This window comes from Podarcis erhardii (genome assembly GCF_964252035.2).
Source record: "Podarcis erhardii genome assembly, chromosome: 2".
Taxonomy (NCBI): domain Eukaryota; kingdom Metazoa; phylum Chordata; class Lepidosauria; order Squamata; family Lacertidae; genus Podarcis; species Podarcis erhardii.
The window spans coordinates 88,941,996-88,962,350 of NC_138498.1; the positions used below are offsets into that span (position 1 = coordinate 88,941,996).

At 46.2% G+C, this 20,355-nt stretch overlaps 1 protein-coding gene across 10 annotated transcripts in view; it reads right to left on the minus strand.

Moving 5' to 3' along the window:
• The window catches only part of GRIP2 (glutamate receptor interacting protein 2), a 395,495-nt gene that overhangs the window by 25,454 nt on the left and 349,686 nt on the right, over nucleotides 1-20,355 (minus strand). For all 10 annotated transcript variants that reach the window (XM_081852390.1, XM_081852385.1, XM_081852382.1 and 7 more), the window contains exons 13-14: nucleotides 13,993-14,138; nucleotides 13,221-13,301 (exon numbers count right to left, since the gene is read on the minus strand). In XM_081852390.1, the coding sequence (XP_081708516.1) occupies nucleotides 13,221-13,301; nucleotides 13,993-14,138 (227 nt within the window). The remainder of the gene's footprint in view (nucleotides 1-13,220; nucleotides 13,302-13,992; nucleotides 14,139-20,355) is intronic.

The window sequence follows — 20,355 nt, forward strand, 5'->3', positions numbered from 1 at the left end:
ATATCTTTCTGGCCTTTCATGGCATCATGATGAAGGCAACAACATAAGCCCGTGTGGGGCAATGGTTACACTGGAGGACCCCCAGGCTTGAATCCCCAATCAGCTGTGGAGAGTAGGAGGGGGGAGAACTACCACAACTTGATTTGTCTTATGATCCAAACAACCGAGTTGTATTCACAGAGACCAATGACCTGGACAAGAGAAGAGTAAGAAGGCATCGTTTTCTGTTCAGACCCTTGTTTCGTCTCATGCAGCACTGTTTCTGCTCCACTGCAGTTTGACTGCCAACAGCAGCTATACAATTCCTCTCATGAATTGTCTGATACAGTAGAATCTTACATAATTCATTACATGGTTAATTTATCTTCACGTTACTCCACACCATTTATTTAAACACAAATACCATTCATTTCAATGCAAAGGAAATGCAAGGCAGCTCAAGGAGGGGAAGTTATCGATTATGCATCATTTGCGGACTGAAAAGAACAAGAGAAGCAAATATTGATCATATTTGCTGGACTGATTTCTGCTCCAGACGTGGGACGAATAAGCAAAAAGAAGCAATTTCCATTCCCGTCAGAATCCTCCAACATCCCGAAAAAAGGGTGAGCGCAGATGGCTCCAGAAAAACTAGGCTTGGGAAGCAAAGGAGTGGCAAGAACCATTATTAGGAGAGCAATAAAGAAATCCAAGTGACCAAAAGCTGGAGAGGTGGTGAATGGGGCTAAGAGGAAATACTGTGGAACACCCACCACCCTTCAGCTATCTTTGATGGTGCAACCTTTTCCTTCTCCTGTGGCAGGAGTATCACAGCAGACAGATCCACAAAGATAGCTAAGAGTAAAGGGGGGGGGGGCGGAGCAGGTGTCCTAGAGATTCCACATACAACAAGATGATGTACCCATAGAGTAGGGACGGGGAACATTTTCCAGTGCAGCGTTCCCTTGTGAGCAACTTTTCAGAGGTTGCATGCTAGTTGTGGGGAAGGCCAGAGATAAAAGTGAATGGAGCAACACATGTGACTATTATCTTTGCACAGCAGGCTGCGTTCCAGTCACACAAAATCCAGAGGTTCCAACACACATGTCCACCCATTGCGTCCTCCCTCCAGGCAAGCAGCAGGCACTATCGCAGCTCACGGACAGATCCCAAGCAGGCCTGAGGGCCACATTCAATCCATTGGCCTGAAGTTCCCCCAGCCCTGTCACATAGGACTGTAGAGGGAATCCAAAAGTACGGCTTCTTGCCAGGAAGCATTTCACTTCATTATCTTTTTCTCAGCCACATCTGATTGTGGGCAGACCAGGACATCCGATACCTGTTTAAAACTGAGGGCATTTTTACCACAGAAATAGTATAGAGGGAGATAGCAAGAATTGGTTCCAAAGCTGTTCAGATCTTTCTCCTGTTTTTTCCCCTTCGCCTCTATTGAATAATATAAAAATGCAATTAGTCAGTACCTATGCATAGTTCTAGAGGGACACGGGTGGCGCTGTGGGTTAAACCACAGAGCCTAGGACTTGCCGATCAGAAGGTCGGCGGTTCAAATCCCCGCGACAGGGTGAGCTCCCGTTGCTTGGTCCCTGCTCCTGCCAACCCAGCAGTTCGAAAGCACGTCAAAGTGCAAGTAGATCAATAGGTACCGCTCTGGCGGGAAGGTAAACAGCGTTTCCATGCACTGCTCTGGTTCGCCAGAAGCAGCTTAGTCGAGCTGGCCACATGACCCGGAAGCTGTATGCCAGCTCCCTTGGCCAATATAGTGAGATGAGCGCCGCAACCCCAGAGTCGGCCACGACTAGACCTAATGGTCAGGGGTTCCTTTACCTTTATACATAGTCCAATCAACCATTATTATAGCATATCAGCAATAGTAGAAGTAGGCAGAAAGGTCTAGCACTGTAATTCTCTACACATGTACTCAGAAGTATAGCTAGCCGAGTCCAATGGATCTTACTCCCAGCCATTTCCCAGCATTTATTAAGGTTAACTTGTTGAAGGGCTCTTACAGATAGCAGAGGCATAAAATAATCCAACTCTCCATGAATTGGCCTTGTAATTGCCCCAAACAACACTTCTCTCATCAAAGTTAGACATGCACACTAGGCCTACATTTGTCCTGGTACAACACACATTATTGCTGAATGCAGCAACCCACTCACTAATAAGCATAGAAGAAGATACCATCAGAGAAGAAATAATTCGGTCTCTGGAGCTGGTTTGTCAATGGCAAAATTTGAATTACACTTTTCAAAACAGGCTTAATGATATTTAATTTGGATGTAGCAACATAGGTCTAGGAAGCTGTTCTGCATACCGGTAATTAAAAGAATTTCCAGCCCAGAATTCAACAGAACTGGTAACAATTCAATTTGCTTTAAATAGTCACATATAATTAGAACACTTTACAAAAAAAAACAAAAAACACACACACAAAAAAACATAATAATATTAAACAAGGCAAACTCTCCTCTTAAAAGTAATTCAGCATCGTACTGATTGTTCTGTGATGCTCCTCCCAATATGCAAATCATACAAACTAATTTAAGGGACTACTGATCAGCAGTCAATTAGTATTCAATTAACCCTACTAAATCTTATTAGCCAAATTAAACTCTCATGGGCAAGCGCCACCTCTTCCTGTTCACTACTCAGGTTTTCTTTCAGCTGGCCTTTTATCCAATGCTGAAATTGGAATGGGTTTTGTTGTGACGTGGGGTTTGTGATTTCAGCTCTCTTGACATAATATGCTGGAGTCAGTTCTCTAGTAACACTTCTTTATTAAAAGCAATAAGACTAAGACCTGAGGAGGGGAGAGCTACATTTATAGGGACAGGGAACTAGTTAGAAGGGATACATTTTGGAGGGAACAATATCAGGCAATCACAGTCCTGCCTTTTGGAGGCAACCAATAAGACAGAGGATCCAAATACAGCAGCTTAAATGAACCAATAGTAGCTGTACCCTCTGGAACCAAAAGGCAGTTACTTTACCCTAATGCAATTACAGACAATAATAATACAGATATAAAATCCTTTGACTCAATACACAACACCCCTCCCCCCCTAGTGAGCACAGCAGACGTAATCTCTCAGGTACTGTGGGGTCCTACAACTTCTACTTGATCTCCTGACAACAGGTGTTGCCGGTTCTGGATTGGGTGTCACCTGTGGTAGGGGGGTTGCTATAGTGGTTTCGTCAGGAACAGATGGAGTCCCAGACATCTCAGGGTCCCCTACCTGTACCTCGTCATCCTGAGGACTAGCAGACCCTGGTTCATTTGCTGAAGCCCCTGGCGATTGCACCTCTGGGCCATTTTCACTCTGGTCTTGCAGCTCTGCGTCGTTAGCCAGGGATGAATTATCAGACTCCTCCCTGCTGAGCGCCCGGCGCCTCAGCTGATCTATATGTCTCTTCCAAACTTGCCCATTTTCCAAGGTCACATAATAGGACACAGCTCCACTAGCCCGGGTGACCACACCAGCCACCCACCGCGAACCTCGTGAATAGTTCCTCACCCAGACCAGATCTTCAGGGGCGAAATAGCTTGTTGTATCAGTCTCAGCCTGGGGGCTTGCTCTTGAATTATGGTTTGGCATTTTATCCGGGTGGACATAATCCAACACCGTTACCAATCTTCTACCCAAGAGCAGCTCAGCTGGCGACTTGCCCGTCGCAGTACACAGCGTCGCATGCTGCAAAAATAACATTCGCGCAATGCGAGCTGACCAGTTACCCTCCATTAAGCGCGCAATGGATTCTTTGGCTGTTCTTACCATGCGCTCCGCCTGCCCATTGGAGGATGGGTGAAAGGGCGCGGATGTGACCCCCCTTATGAAGTTATCAGCCAAGAATGCCCTGAATTCTTGGGATACAAAAGCTGCCCCATTATCTGATACAATGGTCTCAGGTAACCCGTGGGTTGCAAACAGCTGCCTCAACACCTTGATTACGGCAGCTGATGCCATGCTAGGGACCATCGCCACTTCTAACCATTTGGAATATGCATCGACGATAACCAAAAAGACCTTCCCCTGGAATGGCCCAGCAAAATCTAAGTGCAGCCGGCTCCAGGGAGATCTGGACTGCTCCCACCAGTGAACTGGTGCTCTGGCCACTTCTGGCCGCACCTCTTGGCATGCCTTGCATGTTCGTACCCATTGTTCTATGTTCTGGTCCATTCCAGGCCACCACACATAACATCGGGCTAGCGACTTCATCCTGACCATTCCCGGGTGTCCCATGTGAAGCGTCTCAAGAACCCTGTTTCTCAGTGGTGCTGGGATGATCACCCTATCTCCCCACAGGAGACAACCCTTATGCATGGATAACTCGTGCTGCCTTGTTGCATAAGGCCTGAATTTGTCTTCATGCGGACCACCTGGCCACCCCCTCCCCACCCAAGCAAGCACACGGGAGAGAACAGCATCTTTCCTTGTTTTCTCAGCAATATCAGTAGCCGTTACAGGAGCCCCCGGAAGTGTTTCCAGCATCATTATGTGCTCCGCTGGAGCAGGATCCTCATTGCTCCCGCCAGGAAGGGGCAATCGACTCAGCGCATCAGCGTGGCACAACCGTTTTCCCGGCACATGGGTCAAGGTGTACTGGAACCCGTTCAGGAATATAGACCAACGCAACATTCTGGGGGAGAGAATTTGTGGCGTTTGTTTGTTCGGGTTGAACAACCCCAACAGTGGTTTGTGGTCCGTTTCAATGGAGAAATGGCGACCGTACACATAATCATGGAACTTTTTGATTCCTGCCACAATTGCAAGCGCCTCTTTGTCAATTTGAGCATAGTTGCGCTCCGTGGGCGACAACGTACGGGAATAGAAAGAGATGGGCTTTTCCGACCCATCCGGTTCCTATGACTCAGCACCGCCCCCAGGCCGTATTGAGAGGCATCACATGCCAGGACCAGCGGCTTCGATTCATCATAATGAGCAAGGATGCTCTTGCTACTCAGCATTCCTCGCAAGGAGTCAAAAGCCTTCTGCTGCTCTTGCCCCCATCGCCACACATTCTTTTTCTGCAACAGTCTATGTAATGGTTCAGCTACCGAAGCTTTCTGGGGTAAGAACGAATGATAAAAGTTAATAAGTCCCAGGAATGACTGCAACTCCGTCTTGTTCTGTGGTCGTGGTGCCTCGATGATGGCTTTAACCTTAGCATCTGTGGGGTGGATGCCTGATGCATCAATTTTAAACCCCAAGAATTCCACAGTTGGCACCCCAAAACTGCATTTTTCCTTTTTTAGTTGCAACCCCGCCTCCTTGAACTTGAGCAACACTGCACGGACACGCGCAACCAGTTCCTGTGGGTCTTTTCCAGCAATCAAAACGTCATCAAAAAATGGCAAGACCCCCGGCAGACCTCTTAACAGGCATTCCATGAGCCCTTGAAAAATCCCTGGGGCCACACAAACTCCAAATTGTAATCTGTTAACTCTGAACGCCCCTTTATGTGTGACAATAGTCTGTGCTTCCGCTGATTATGGGGTTACTGGCAGCTGTTGGTAAGCTGGTGCCAGGTCAATTTTGGCGAACACCTTGCCCCCAGCCAGTTTAGCCAACAGATGTGATACGACTGGAATGGGGTATGAGTTTCCCCTGAGTGCCTTATTGAGAGTACATTTGTAATCAGCACAGATCCTGACTTCCCCATTTGCTTTAAGGGGCGTGACGATTGGAGTCTCCCACTTAGCGGAGTCCACGGGTGAGAGAACTCCCTGCTTGACCAATTTATCCAGCTCTGCTTCAATCTTGGGTTGCAGTGCAAATGGCACTCGCCTTGGTTTGAGTCGGATTGGGGCCACCCCAGGGTCCAATTCGAAGTCACCTGGGGGCCCTTTATAACAACCCAGTTTTCCATTAAAGAGACCAGCAAATTCTTTGCATAATGCCTCGCTCATCTCAGGGCAGGTTTGGATTGAATTAAGCCCTGATATACTCAGTCCCAGGGCGGGGAACCAGCCAGTGCCCAGGAGACTGGGGCGACTGCCCTTCGCAATCACCAGTTTCAGTACCGCCTGTTTGTCCCGGAACAGTACTCTCATGGCACACATTCCCATGACATGGATGCGGCCCGCTGAGTATGACTGCAAAGTTGCCGGGAAGGGCTCCAGAGGGGGCAACTTACCCCTGGGGAAGAATGTCCTCGAGGTCTGGTCCGACACGATAGTGAATCCAGATCCGGAGTCCACCTCCATGTCGCACAGCTGACCCTCAATCTTCACCTTGATGTGTGCCTTGCCTTGCGCTGGAAACTGCACGACCCTCCCGTTGATCTCCGTTACGTAGTGGCAGTCCTTTAGAACATGGTTTGCTGTGGGCGATCTGCGATGCTCCAGTCTAGGTGCTCCTGTCGCTCCCAACGCCGCCGATCTACAGACCCTGGCGATGTGACCTGTCTTTCCGCACGTCCGGCACATAGCATCCCGGAAACGACAACTCTTCCGCTCATGGTTTCTGCCACAACCAGGGCACCTGCCTCGGTGATCTTTGTGCACTGTGCAGGCCTGACGCACTGACTCGACCCCATGGACTGGGCTCTGGCTCGGAGTAGCCTCTAGCTTGTCCATGGCATGCGCAACTTCTATCTGTGGCTTAGGGGCCCTGCGACTGGCATCAAGCTCCTCTCTTTCATAATTCTCTGTGGCAGTGGCCTCCTTCAAGGCTGAAGCAAGGGTAATCTCTTCTTTAGCCACGATGCGTCTTCTGGCTTTCTTGCTGCTCAGACCACCGACAAACCGATCCAGGAGAGTCTCTTCCAGATCTTGGAAGTCGCAGTGCTGAGCGAGCTTCCGCAGTTCAGCTAGAAATGCAGATACAGACTCCCCAGCACGCTGCTGCCTCTTATGAAACTCCATCCGCCGGGCCATCTTGGTCTCAGTAGGCGCTAAATGGCTTGTTAGGCAGGCAAGAATATCTTTGAGAGATGTCTCACTTAGCTTCGCTGGGGCAAGCAATGCCTTGGCCAGCTTGAAGGTCTCAGGCCCACAGTAGCTCAGGAATGTGGCCCTTCTTTTGCTAGCATCGGTGATCCCTTGAGCCACTGCGAAGAACTCGAAGCGTTCGACGTAGTCTTCCCACGTGTGGGGCTCTGATGGCTGGAAGGGCTCCAATACCCTTGGACTCTCCATTGTCCTGTGGGCAGGGTCGTCTTCTCAGCCGGCCAGTGAGTCTTGTTCTTAGCTACAATCCGGACTCTGAGGCAGGGCTGCGTTTAACCGCTCCTCAGCATTCCGGATCCCATCCTCGTCGCCAGTTGTTGTGACGTGGGGTTTGTGATTTCAGCTCTCTTGACATAATATGCTGGAGTCAGTTCTCTAGTAACACTTCTTTATTAAAAGCAACAAGACTAAGACCTGAGGAGGGGAGAGCTACATTTATAGGGACAGGGAACTAGTTAGAAGGGATACATTTTGGAGGGAACAATATCAGGCAATCACAGTCCTGCCTTTTGGAGGCAACCAATAAGACAGAGGATCCAAATACAGCAGCTTAAATGAACCAATAGTAGCTGTACCCTCTGGAACCAAAAGGCAGTTACTTTACCCTAATGCAATTACAGACAATAATAATACAGATATAAAATCCTTTGACTCAATACGCAACAGGTTTGCTTTGTTTTTAATTCATGGAGCCATTATATGCAGCTCAGGCTTATTATCTGGCAATTCATATTAAAGGCTTCATGTATATCTCCATTCTATTCTACCAGAACTCCACCATGCCTTCTTGAGTTGTGAATGAAAATGACATTGTCCTTGTTTCCTATGGTTCTATGTACTATAGCAGGGGTGGGAAACCATTTTGGCCTGGCAGGCAGATCCCACTCCCATAGGTCAATTTTTACAGGTGGGTGGGGCAACTTGCCTGTCAATCACTAGGTGTTGTTATGACATCAGGTGATTGACAGGTGAGTTGTCTTGCCCTCTTGTAAAAGTCCCTTGCGCAAAGCTCGAGAACCACAGGGTAAGCAACTTTGCAGGCTTTCTGCTTGGAACTTGGCATAGCTCTGTCAGCAGAGAATGAGACTCTTAACCTCAAGAGTCGTGGGTTTGAGCCCCACATTGGGGGGAAAGATTCCTGCATTGCAGGGGGTTGGACTAGATTGGCCCTTGCAGTCCCTTCTAACTCTATGGTGCTATGACTTTCCCAAGTGCAAAGCGCAGTACTATCAAAGCTGTCTTCTGCAGGGATCAGCTGTACCACTGAGCACCCCATGGCTTGTCAGGTTGCCCAGACTGACAAACTGAAGTTATTCAACATAACAAACTGCGGCTATCCAAGAGTAGAAGCTAAAGCTTTCAGACTTTTGGTCACACAGAAGGAAAGAGAAGGGAGTCAGCCTGGAAGAAGGCTAGCTTTGTTCACATCTTGCTAAACCAAAATTCAGTGTGATGTCTGAATCAGTGGCGTAGCATGGGGGGTGCAGGGGGGCCGGCCGCACCGGGCGCAACATCTGGGGGGGGCGCTCGCCGCCTCCGGAGTCGCCGAAGAGCCTCGGGCGCAGGCTGTAGCAGAGACCCATGTCTCGCAGAACCGACGAGCTGTGCGCGCGTCCGGACTGAAGGCGTCTGGCAGGCAGCGGCTCTCAGCGCTCGCCGCGGAGGGTGCACCAGGCAGCCCCTCCTCACAGCCCTGCCGCCGCCGCCGCTGCTGCAGCTGCTGGGCCTTGTTGCATTTTCCTCGCCTCTCTGCCCTCCTCCTCCTCTGGGCAAGCGGCGTCGTTTGGGTGGCAGCGCCAGCGGCAACTCGCCTCAGATCATCTGACGGACCCGCCGCCGCCGCCGTGGCTACCTTACCGTAAGTACCCCAGCCCAGGAAGCAGCAAGAAGAAGCTGGCAGAGGCGGCAGGTTAGGGGTTAGGGGCGCAAATTACTTGCCTTGCCCCGGGTTAGGGGGCGCAAATTACTTGCCTTGCCCTGGGTGCTGACAACCCACGCTAATCCGCTGGTCTGAATGCAGCCTATATGATTGAGGCTCACCATCCCACCAATTGCTAACTACAGGCTAATCACCTGTTTGGAATTATAATTTCTTTTTTAAAAAGAAACTTCCTTATATAATGCTTCATTGCACCAGAAGACTCATGTGTACGTATGTATGGCTTCTGATCCAAAGTTTCACTGTAGTCTGAGTCTGAGGCTTAGAAGTTAAAATATTCTCCACAGAAGAAATCTGGAGAAACCTCAATCAAACACTCTCTTTCTTAGGTATTACTACATTAAACACGCTTAGCTTTGTGACATTTCTGCAGATCAATAACCAGGCATTTTGACAACAGAAATGCAAGCTGTTCTCAAACCAACTTGATACTATTTCACAAGCTACCCTTCCTGCGCCCTGTTCTCCTTCATTGTTGCAGCTGGCAAGTAAAGAGATGTCAGTCTTGCTAGTAACTGCACCAATTGAGCCCACAACTCGGTCAGCTGGGTGCCTTTGTATGGATCACAGTATTCACACTAAGGGGCATTTAAGGGTGATTCCACGTTTTGAGGGTACCAGCTCATGTCTCAGCACAACAAAAGAGGAAGGATGTTCAACATTCTTATTTACTTTTCCTGATTCGTAGGCATGCTCCCACAATATCTGCAGGGAGCCTGTCTACTTCTGCTTTATGGTATGATAGATGAAGTGTCTCAAAACACATGTCCATTTTGTGTTTTTAATAGGATGCATAATGACTTGGACTGGGAAATTATTCCCCTCAGAGGAGCTTGAGCACATAACTCACATGCACCAGTGACTCTGCCAGTTATAAAACATCTTCTACTATTGATTGAGACAAAGCAGCATTTGGGAAATGTGTAATTAAACAAAGTCTAATACAGCTATGAAGCCACATCTCAGAAACAAAGTGTTCATAAGGGTTTGCGGGGGGAGAGAGATGATTTTAAAAAGCCGTGAGAACTCAAGGATAGCTGAGGAACACAAATATACACAGGACAAAATACATTTCAGGTCTGAATTACAAAAGAGGAGCAGTCAGCATAAAAATCTACTACTACTAGAATACTTCTGTGGAATCCATTAACTTAAGACAGGGTTTATAAATTAAACATTGTTCTAGCAGGATATTCCTTTCAAGCTCTCCTCCAAATCCTGAATACAGAACAGAACAATTCACAAAGCTATTTCTGAGGAGGGTTAAATTCCGCTTCACATACTACCAATGTACATGTGTTGAAAGTCTCCCCTGTCTGCGGTAGTAAGATCAGGGCTTCTAACATGGTTTTCAGTGCTAGTCTTAAAACCACAGTCTTTTCACATAAAAATCTACTCCTGGTGTTCCTCCCCTCCAAGTTTTGTTGGTTTCAGCTGCCTCAGACTGCAATCTTAAACACACTGACCGAGGAATAAATCCCACTGAACTCAATGGAGCTTGCTTCTGAGTCGATATGCATAGGATTGCGCTTTAATTTACGAAGGAGGAAAAGGACTTACTGACATTGCTATTACTAAACCGTTTGGTGTCAACCACAAATCATTTGGTGAGATCACAGATCCTTTTCAAACTTGTGCCAACTCCTGAGGTAGATTCTACCACATGGTAAAACGTAGACCCAAATGAAAAAAGTTTTCATCACATTGAAAGGAAACATATGAATTGATCTTGACCTGCTTACAAGTTCAAAATATTTTGTGAAATTTATACAGTACAGGTGTATTGTACATCAGTAATGATGATTAGACAAAATGATGTCTTGCAAGATGTAACCCTCTCAAGCAATCCTCGGAGAAGCTATTTTAACTAAGACTTTAATTAAAGTATTTGAATTAAAGTATTCCAGCTGAGGCCAGAAGAGGCACATTACATATTACACAACTTATTTTAAAAGGACCAGTTGTTTACTCCACTTACTGCAAAACTCAGCAAGTATCTGTTTTGCAGCAAGTATCACATGCTTTGATCACCTGCACTTGACATACCATCATCAGTTACATTATTGTTTCTTAATTGTTTCATAATTATGTTCATATTCACAAAAGCCCTATGATGCCAACCACTATTGGTTCCATTTTATAGTCAAGAGGTGGTGATGTAGCTATGGCTATTTAGTTTTATTTTTAAGTATGCACTCATCTGGAATTTGAATATTAAATATAATGGTCACAACACTAGATGCAGCCAGGAACTACCGTATTTTTCGCTCTATAACACGCACCTGACCATAACACGTACGTAGTTTTTAGAGGAGGAAAACAAGAAAAAAAGATTCTAAACGAAACAGTGGATGTATGATTTTTGTGGTTCATGCTGTGGCCACAGACATGTGATCTGACGGTGAGTTTGGGGTAGCCCAATGCAAAAATCCTGAGGATCCATGTGGATCCATGCTTTGTAACCACGTTTTTGCGCCATTGCGGCCCCATGAAACAGTGGGTGCGTGTGTTTTTTGGTGCAGGCTGTAGCCATGGATATGCTATGTGATCTGATGGTGAATTTGGGGTGACCTAGTGCAAAAATCCTGAGGATCCATGTGGATCCGTGCTTTGTAACCACGTTTTAAGTGGGGAGGGAAGGAAAAGAACTCAAGGGACAAGGAGCACGCATGGGGGGTGTGGAGAAGGATGCTGCTAATAATGCAGGAGAGGCTCCTCTCCGGCTTTGCTCCTTTAGAACAAGCAGGCTCTGCGTCTCTCCCTCCTCCCCGGCAAGGAAACCATGATAGTAACCACTCTGAGACAAATCAAGAAAAATTGCGACCAACACTCTCCCCCAACAAGCGCAGTGAGGTCAAAACACACACACACGCAGAGAGAGAACTGGCCCTAAAGTCGCAGGGCGCTGGAAGTCGCAGGGGCGCTGGGGGAGTGAACGGGAAGCAAGAGAAGGAGAAGGAGCCCTCACACACAGAGAGACACACAGAGTGTCGATTCTAAAGTCGCAGGGGCGCAGGGAGAGCGCAGGGGCGCAGGGAGAGTGAACGGGAAGCAAGAGAAGGAGAAGGAGCCCTCACACACACAGACACACAGTGTCAATTCTAAAGTCGCAGGGGCGCAGGGAGAGTGAATGGGAAGCAAGCGAAGGAGAAGGAGCCCTCTCTCACACACACACAGACACACAGAGTGTCAATTCTAAAGTCGGAGGGAGAGCGCAGGGGCGCAGGGAGAGTGAACGGGAAGCAGGAGGAGGAGAATGATAGCTCAAGCACACACACACACAGCCCCTACAGTGGCTAATCCAAAATCGGACAGCAAAAAACTGCAGGCAGGGACAGAGAGCACGGGGTTGTTTTAAAGCAGCCAACCCCGCTCTGCTTCTCTCCCTCCTCCCGGCTAGGCTGGCTGAAAAGCTTTGCTGCTACTTAGCAGCTCAGTGGGGAGGAGAGAGGAACATAGAGGACAGGGTTGTTTTAAAGCAGGCAACCCCGCTCTGCTTCTCTCCCTCCTCCCCGGCTCCGCTAGCTGACAGGAGCCGCTTACACCCGCTTTGCTGTTTCAAAGCGAGCCACGGACTGCTCACAACTGCAGCAGATTCCCCCTCCATCTGTAGGCATTCGCTCCATAACACGCACAGACATTTCCCCTTACTTTCTAGGAGGAAAAATCTGTGTGTTATGGAGCGAAATTTACGGTAATCTGATGTAATTCTACTAAGATGCCTTGACTGATTTAAGTGTGAACTTTGGATAAATATCAAAATGTGAAACTATTAGGATTTATTGAAATTACTAATTTTTGGAATAAAAAGGTAAAGGGACCCCTGACCATTAGGTCCAGTCACGGCCGACTCTGGGGTTGCGGCACTCTTCTTGCTTTACTGGCTGAGGGAGCCGGCGTACAGCTTCCGGGCACGTGGCCAGCATGACTAAGCCGCTTCTGGTGAACCAGAGCAGTGCACGGAAATGCCATTTACCTTCCCGCCGGAGTGGTACCTATTTATCTACTTGCACTTTGATGTGCTTTCAAACTGCTAGGTTGGCAGGAGCTGGGACCAAGCAACGGGAGCTCACCCAGTCGTGGGGATTCGAACCGCCGACCTTCTGATTGGCAAGTCCTAGGCTCTGTGGGTTAACCCACAGTGCCACCCGCATCCCATATCTTTTGGAATACTGAGTTTATAAATAAAAAGCAGTGACACCCACAGCATTTTGCAGCAGTTGCAGCTTGAAACTATTTTCAAGGGGCAGCACCACACATATGGTGGAGCTGGAGAAAACCTGACATGAATACAATTTCTAAGTAAGCAGCTGTAACCTGAGCCATACTTACAGCTGATAGTGATCCCAAGCTCCACACCTCTTTTCTTGGGTAGCTTCACGTGAAAGGTACCACTGCTGGGAATGACCGATTCTGTCGAACCAAGAAGATTAGACAAGAAAGGATAATGCAGTTCCACATTGCTTTGCTGAGCTGTGCTGCGTCACTCACAACTTGTGAAGATAAATTGTGGGAGCACGCAGCTAAGAGCTATTTCAAACATCCCATCCCTAACACAAAGATGGTATTTGAAGAGGAGATCATAGTATTAATTAATTCACTTATTTCCATCCCAGACTTCCTGCCAAAGGAGCCCTGGGTAGCCAACACATAAATGGTAAAACAATTAAAACATCTAAAAACATCTACCAGGTAATTTGTGTGTGTGTATGTGTATATGTGTTTGTGTGTGTGTGTGCGCGTGTGTGTGTATATGTGTGTGGAAAGTATGTTCTCTGCCATTGGGCCACAGTCCCTCTCCTAGTTAAGTTCCACTAAAGTTGCAATACCACTGATGGTATGCTTGAGGCCTTCCCAAAGGCTGTTCCAAAAGTATACTGAAGCGATGCTAGAAGCTTGAGGGAAACCCTGTTTCTAGCTGCAAGAAGGAGTACTTGTTAAGAAACAACTGAGTTCATGAGCCTGATCTAATTTCTCAACTGCTGAAAACAACCTGGTGCTGCCTCCAAAATCCATTAAATGTGCAGTTTTAAGACATTGTCTGAAGACAAAGAAGCACCATTAAAAGGGAGTTTGGGGCTGTATCAAACAATTGTTTCCCTACCTGCTACATCAAATTCAATCTCCAGCACAACCTTGTTAGTAAGTGCTGCATCCCGCAAGAGCTGGTTGGCTTCTTCCATTGTCCCATCTTCTGTTGCAATGCTGTTGATGGAAAGCACCCTATCTCCAACTTGCAGGAGGCCACACCTGCAGTCCAGAGTGGAGGAAAAACATGGGAGAGATCAGGAAAGGCAAGAGACTCATAGAGACCCTCAGGCTCCTTTTTCAAAGACGCCAGTCAGAGCAGTAATAAAGGTGGGCAACCAGAGGATGAGTGTGAGGCACTGGTGGGGATCCTCAGCCCCCCAGGCCTCTCTATGTTTGGTCACTGGGACTCTCCCCAAGCGACACCCCAGGCCATGCTACTCGCAAGCTGGCTCCACACCTTGAAGTACTTTTGCCTGGCTGGAAAGTGATAATGATGTCTCTTGCTCACCTGGAGGGAGGGACGTGCCTGTGTGTATGCAAAACCCCTGACTTCTGTGTGGCTTGAATGCAGCTTCTTGTACAAAGCTATGAATCACATTCATCACTCCACCCACTGTTGCTTCTGGCCACACCCACTACTAGCAGGTGCCCCATCCCTGAAGAATGTCGATAAGGGAATGTGCCCCTTTGGCTGAAGAGGTCCCCCACTCCTGGTATGAAGTTCTGAGATGCCCCAACAGAACACAGAATCATCTTTGCACATGGATGATGGAGCCTGACATGTTTTGGAGAATTTTAAGATGTGTTCTGCAAATTAATGCCAGCTCCTGCAGAAATTGTTTCTATTCTTAGATTAAACACACGTGTGTGTGTGTGTGTGTGTGTGTGTGTGTGTGTGTACATATTATGTATCTCACTACAACTAAGATCAAAGCTGTATTGAAGACAGAAAAACTGAGAGGTGCCCTTGCTCTGAAACCATGTCTAATGCTACAAAAGTCACATTAAGCATGCCGGAGCCCACTGGCGCCCAGACTAATGGCACTGAACATTACACACTGCTCTGATTAATATGTGGGTAATAGCACAAGCTACAAGTCTGTGGGTTCACCTCAATGTCTCAACAAATTGGGTAATCATTTATCCCTTGTAATTTCCTCTCTTGAAGCCAAATACACATGGGTGCTGCTTAACAGTGCTGAAAAGCCAATATTATTATAAGACACAATTCCAGGATTGCCTTGGCATGCACTTGGCATAAGGCAACTGCTGCTTGGTGTTTTGCAACAACTAACTCTGATGTTATAGGAGAGCAAGGAGGAGTCAAGCAACAGGCAGGGCACAGCAAGAAATGAAGAGAAAATAAAAACTGTTGAGCAAAAAGGATCTGGGTATGAAACAAGACATCAATCTGTTAATTGTCATTTATGTACTGACACCATGGTGGCATACAACAAATTTAATGAATGAGCTCTGAGGCTTTCCCCAACCCTCTGGAACAGATTTGTGGATGGTGTGGGTATAGGTGAGGGAGAAGTTCAGTTGTGTGAGCAAAGGTTGTTCCACTCATGCAGTCACTTAGTTGCCTTAATCCAGAGGTTCTTATTTTCTGGTTAAAGAGACAACAGTCACACTCCTCCCTTTTCGTAAACTCCCTTCTGTCCAGTAGTTATTATGAATGGTTGGAGAAGTATTTGAGGAATTGCAGAAGCTGCTCTTTTTATCAATTTGAGATGTTTCTAAAGTATCCATCCAGGACTGCGAAGGATCCATTACTTTAACTGCTATTTTTATAACCACTGCACCGTGCTTCTAGGCAATATCGTCAAACCATCTTGTGGAGTACAGATAAGTAGGAGAAAGTCGGTTATATATATATATATTAACATCCTTTTGCTCTATGCATTAGATAGTTTTAATAAGCCGAGTCAAAAGCTTTTTCTCTCTCTTATTAGTAGACTGAACAGAGTTAACAGGATGTTTCACACTCAAATCTTGCAGGTTTATAAAATTTTGTGACATGAAACCATGATCACCTAACAAAGGCACTGGCATGAGATGCCACAGTTAACTTCTTCAAAAGTAAATTCAGAATTCAAATCAATGAATTCCCCTCTGCCCCCGGCTTGGCCTCCCTTTGCTGTGCTAGACTCATGGAAAACATGAGCCCAACCAAGTCCTACTTTTCTGTGATCCCGGGGAATTTGAGACCTACCACTCCCTTTCAATTTCATAATAATAATGGCTTGTATACCCAGAGGTTCTCAAGTGCAAAGTTCATGGGAACGAATGTGCATGAAGCACTTGCCATTGTTACAGGGACAGTCTGAAAATGTGACCAGCTCTTGTGAAAAAATGATTTGGTTAGTTTTTTAATCAAGCATTTGGCTTCCTCTTCCTTTGTTGTTTCCAGTTCTTTCACTAAGGCTTTTGTGGAATCCATAAAATTAAAAGAACACACACAAACTGAGACTTTTAAGGACTATATTCATAGGAGCCTTACGCTAGCGACAGTGGCTCAACATGCATTCCACATGTAACAGTGGGAAGTTGCGCTTGTGTGATGGGTGAATAAATTGCAGCCTTTTTTATTTCTTAAAGAAAGGCAACATTCAATAAAATAAAATTAAAATAATAGTTCATGCAAAGTCAGGGTCCTGCTGTAGAGATGCGACGGGGGAAACTTACTAGTGCTTTAGCTGAGATTCCTGCATTGCAGGGGATTGGACCAGATGATCCTTGGGATCTCTTCCAACTCTACAGTTCTATGATTCTATTAATGAAGAGCTACTTGATGAGCCAATTGTATAAGTGGCACCTGAAACTCTACAAGTCATGTACATTAAAAATAAAGAAATAAATAGCAAAAGGCAATTTTTATTTCTGCTGGCTAATGGTACAGAGCAGCGGTTCTCAACCTGTGGGTCCCCAGATGTTGTTGGACTACAACTCCCATCATCCCTGACCACTGGTCATGCTGGTTCTCTTCTACCATGGAAAAGAAAGTTGGAAGGGGATTTCAAGTGAGGAAATGAAATCCAGAATGGCAGGGAAAGTTCTTGTTTTTATTTAAAAACGCAAGCTGTTAGGGCAAAGGGTATCTAGTTTGGCCCTTGCTTTGAAGCTTGCAGCAAGAAATAATTGCACTTTTAAGGTGCTTCTGGCTGGGAAAGGGGCCGGGGGTAGGCCTTTTCTTCTTCAAAAAGGGCAGCCACACAGTCCTTCCAACTGGACAACAGATGGGACACAAATTAATTTCTAAAGATAGCAGGAAAAATAAGATGGCGAGCCTCCTCTCTTTACTAACTGGAAGGCACACTAAATTAGTTCTAACCACAGCCTCATCATTGCAAGCAATGACCTGAAACAAAAGTACCCTTGAGGAGAAAGGAATCAAATGGCCTCTGTTTGGGCTCTCAGTGGTTACCCAGCAGCAGGAGCATTTCTCGCTCTGTGGTCATCTCTGAATTACCTCACATAATATACATTCTGGCCTGTTACATGTAAGCAAAGTCAAGGGGAGAGGAAGTGGTGGCAAAAGAATTAAGGGCCTACTACTATAGCACAACTGAAACAAAATGGGAGCCATATGTGTGGTGGGCTGAGGTAAAAAATCACCTCCAGTCAAAACATATTAGCCTCTTTACCAAGATTAGGGCATAGTTCCACGTAACGTAAACTGTGTTTTGAAAGCACACCCTGCGTTATCAGAGGCTCTACATACTTTTGGTGAGAGGCTGTTGCTCGGCAGCAAAAGACGTGCTTTGAAGCCACTTCCAGTTAAATAGATAGCACTAGGTTACATGGAGCAAGAGCTCCATTGACTTGCCCCGGCAAGCTTTCGTCCTTGCTGTAGTGATTAATGCTCAGAGCTGGGGAAGGAGCCGAGGGGTTGCCTGCACCGCTTTGGAGGTGATCCAAATGCTTTCGTGGGACCACATGACTGTGGAGATGACTCCATGCTCAGGAAAGGGCAGTAGGACTCATCTGCCTTGCGCTCTGCTTTGGAGAGACTCCAAGCACCTCAGGAGCACCATGTGAAACAGATGAGTTCCAGTCTTCCTCTTGAGCCACCGCAAGCCTCATGCTGCAAGCTGGAAGTGATATGATCATCTCTGAAGCTCAATGAGGCATCGTGTAAAACAATACCCCCTCCCCTATATTGGACAACCAAAACTGGAAAACATCTGGATGAACTGATAGATCAAGCAAGCTGAATGGCAGCGTCATAAGTCCCCATCAAAACTGGTGAGCAGAAACTGCATCTGACTCTGGGAGAGAAATAAGGGTTAGCATCTTGCTATAGAACGGAGGTGTGTGGAGACCCCTAATTTATGTGTGCTCCTACATTTTATGATTCTGATGGTTTAGGCAGAGGTTCTGTTTTGCTAAATAGATTTATAGATATTTATTTCTTTGATAGTGTCTGTATGGTTTCATCATGGCCTTTGGCTAGTACAATAAAGCTTATCTACTACCACTATAGAACGGGATGGGGAACTGATGACACTCCAGTTCTTGCTGGACTCCAATTCCCATCATTCCTGACCATTGGCCATGCAGATGGGAGTTGGAGTCCAACAAAGATGCAAAGGGCCATGGGTTCCCCATACTTCCTGCTGATGTACAAATCAAAAATGTCTAGTGTTGACTCCCGAGGTGCACAAAGACTCAGGGGAGCCTCAGTTGTGTGATCCAGAAATTCTCAGAACTCCTCTTATATCTACACTTTGATTCTATTACACTTTGATTTTATTTTTCCTCTCTATGATTTGACAATGCTTGCGTCTTCTACTGCTTTTTGGCTACAAATTATAAACAATATGACATTATTAAAATTATTAAAAAGAAAAAGAGGAGGTAGAATAAGTGTTCATGTTCTGACTAGGAGGGGAGAATTTGAAGTGGAGACTCACTGAAGTATCTTGAAAGGAAATATTCCGTTTTCTCATTCAGCTAGCATAAGCTGAGAAATGGGCCTGTTTACCTCCCCCTTCTCAAAATGACAGCCTTTTAAATTCAAACATTTGCTGTCTTCACGCTGACCACCACGCATGAATAGTGACTGCCAGAACAAGCTCTCTGCACTGTGCATAAAATTGGGTCAACAGATTTGTTTCCATAGGCAGAAATGTGTGCAATGCTCGTACACATAATGGCATCCGTACTGAATTGGAGGCCACAGTCAAGGGATGCTAGCATTGAAGGTGAAGAAGAAAACTGACCTCCTGGAGGTGGGATGAGTTCAACAGCAAAGCTGGAGGCATCAAAATAGGGTTTTAAATAGCATGCACGCATGTGACTTTTAATATGGAGCTCCTTCCCTTGCTTATGCATCAGGGAGCATGAGGGGAAAGCCAGAATGAGTTTCTGTTAAATGCACTGATTTTTTATGACAAAATTACAACACTCTCCACCCTCAAAAGGGGCAGAGAAGAAGACACAGTCTGGGAAACCCCAGAGTAAAACAGTCTGGACTACCAAAATACTAAACACAGTGTCTGCAAAAGATATATTAACTGTTCAACAGAAGAAGGAAAAAAAAGTTACCTACTAACTTCACTTGAGAGTGCTAATATCAAAAGTTGCAAAGGGGAATTGGGAGATGGGGAAATTGTGCGTAAATCTGTTTCATCTCTGATACTGCCCTGTTTTTATCTCTGTGTTTAACCAGCATTTGTTGATGCAAACCGGCTACTCTATCTTGTTTGAATCCTTCTCAAGGGGAAAAAAAATCATTCGCAGGATCTGAAAGGTCAGTATTTGCAGAATGTGTCTTTTAGAGATAAAAGTATTTATTAATTGATTTTCAATATTTCTATCCTGCCTTCCTATAAAAAAAGAATATTCAAGGTGTCTGCTGCAATCTGGATTTTAAAGGATTTTATATGGGCTAACCTAGGGGAAGAAGGAAGGAAAGGTTTACCAAACCGCAAATATCACTAATGGTTAGGGGGTTTTGTTTTGTTTTTTTGTTTTGTATTGTTCAACAAAACTATCCAGAAGGTAGAAGAAATAGGAGTGTGGGTAGAGCAAGAAAATGAGCAAAGCCATCCAGGGTCACTAGAAACCTGGTCACTATGGGGTGTAGTGGTTAGTGCCAGACTAGGAACTGAGAGACTGGAGTTCAAATCTCCACTCAGCCATGAAACTCAATGGGTGACTTTGGGCCAGTTACAGCCTCTCAGCCTAACCTATACCTCACAGGGATTAAATAAGGAGGGGGAGAACCATGTTGCCACCTTGAGCTCCTTGGAGAAATAGTGAAATATAAATGAAACAAACAAACAAACAAACATGGCAGCCAGACCCCCCAAAAAGCATAAAGCAATGTCTGCCCATTTCACACTTCTGTGGCAACGTTTCCTTGGTCCTCTGCAATGAATCTAATCATCCCAACCTCCAGTCTGATTCCTGCTGATGAGTCTGGGGTCTG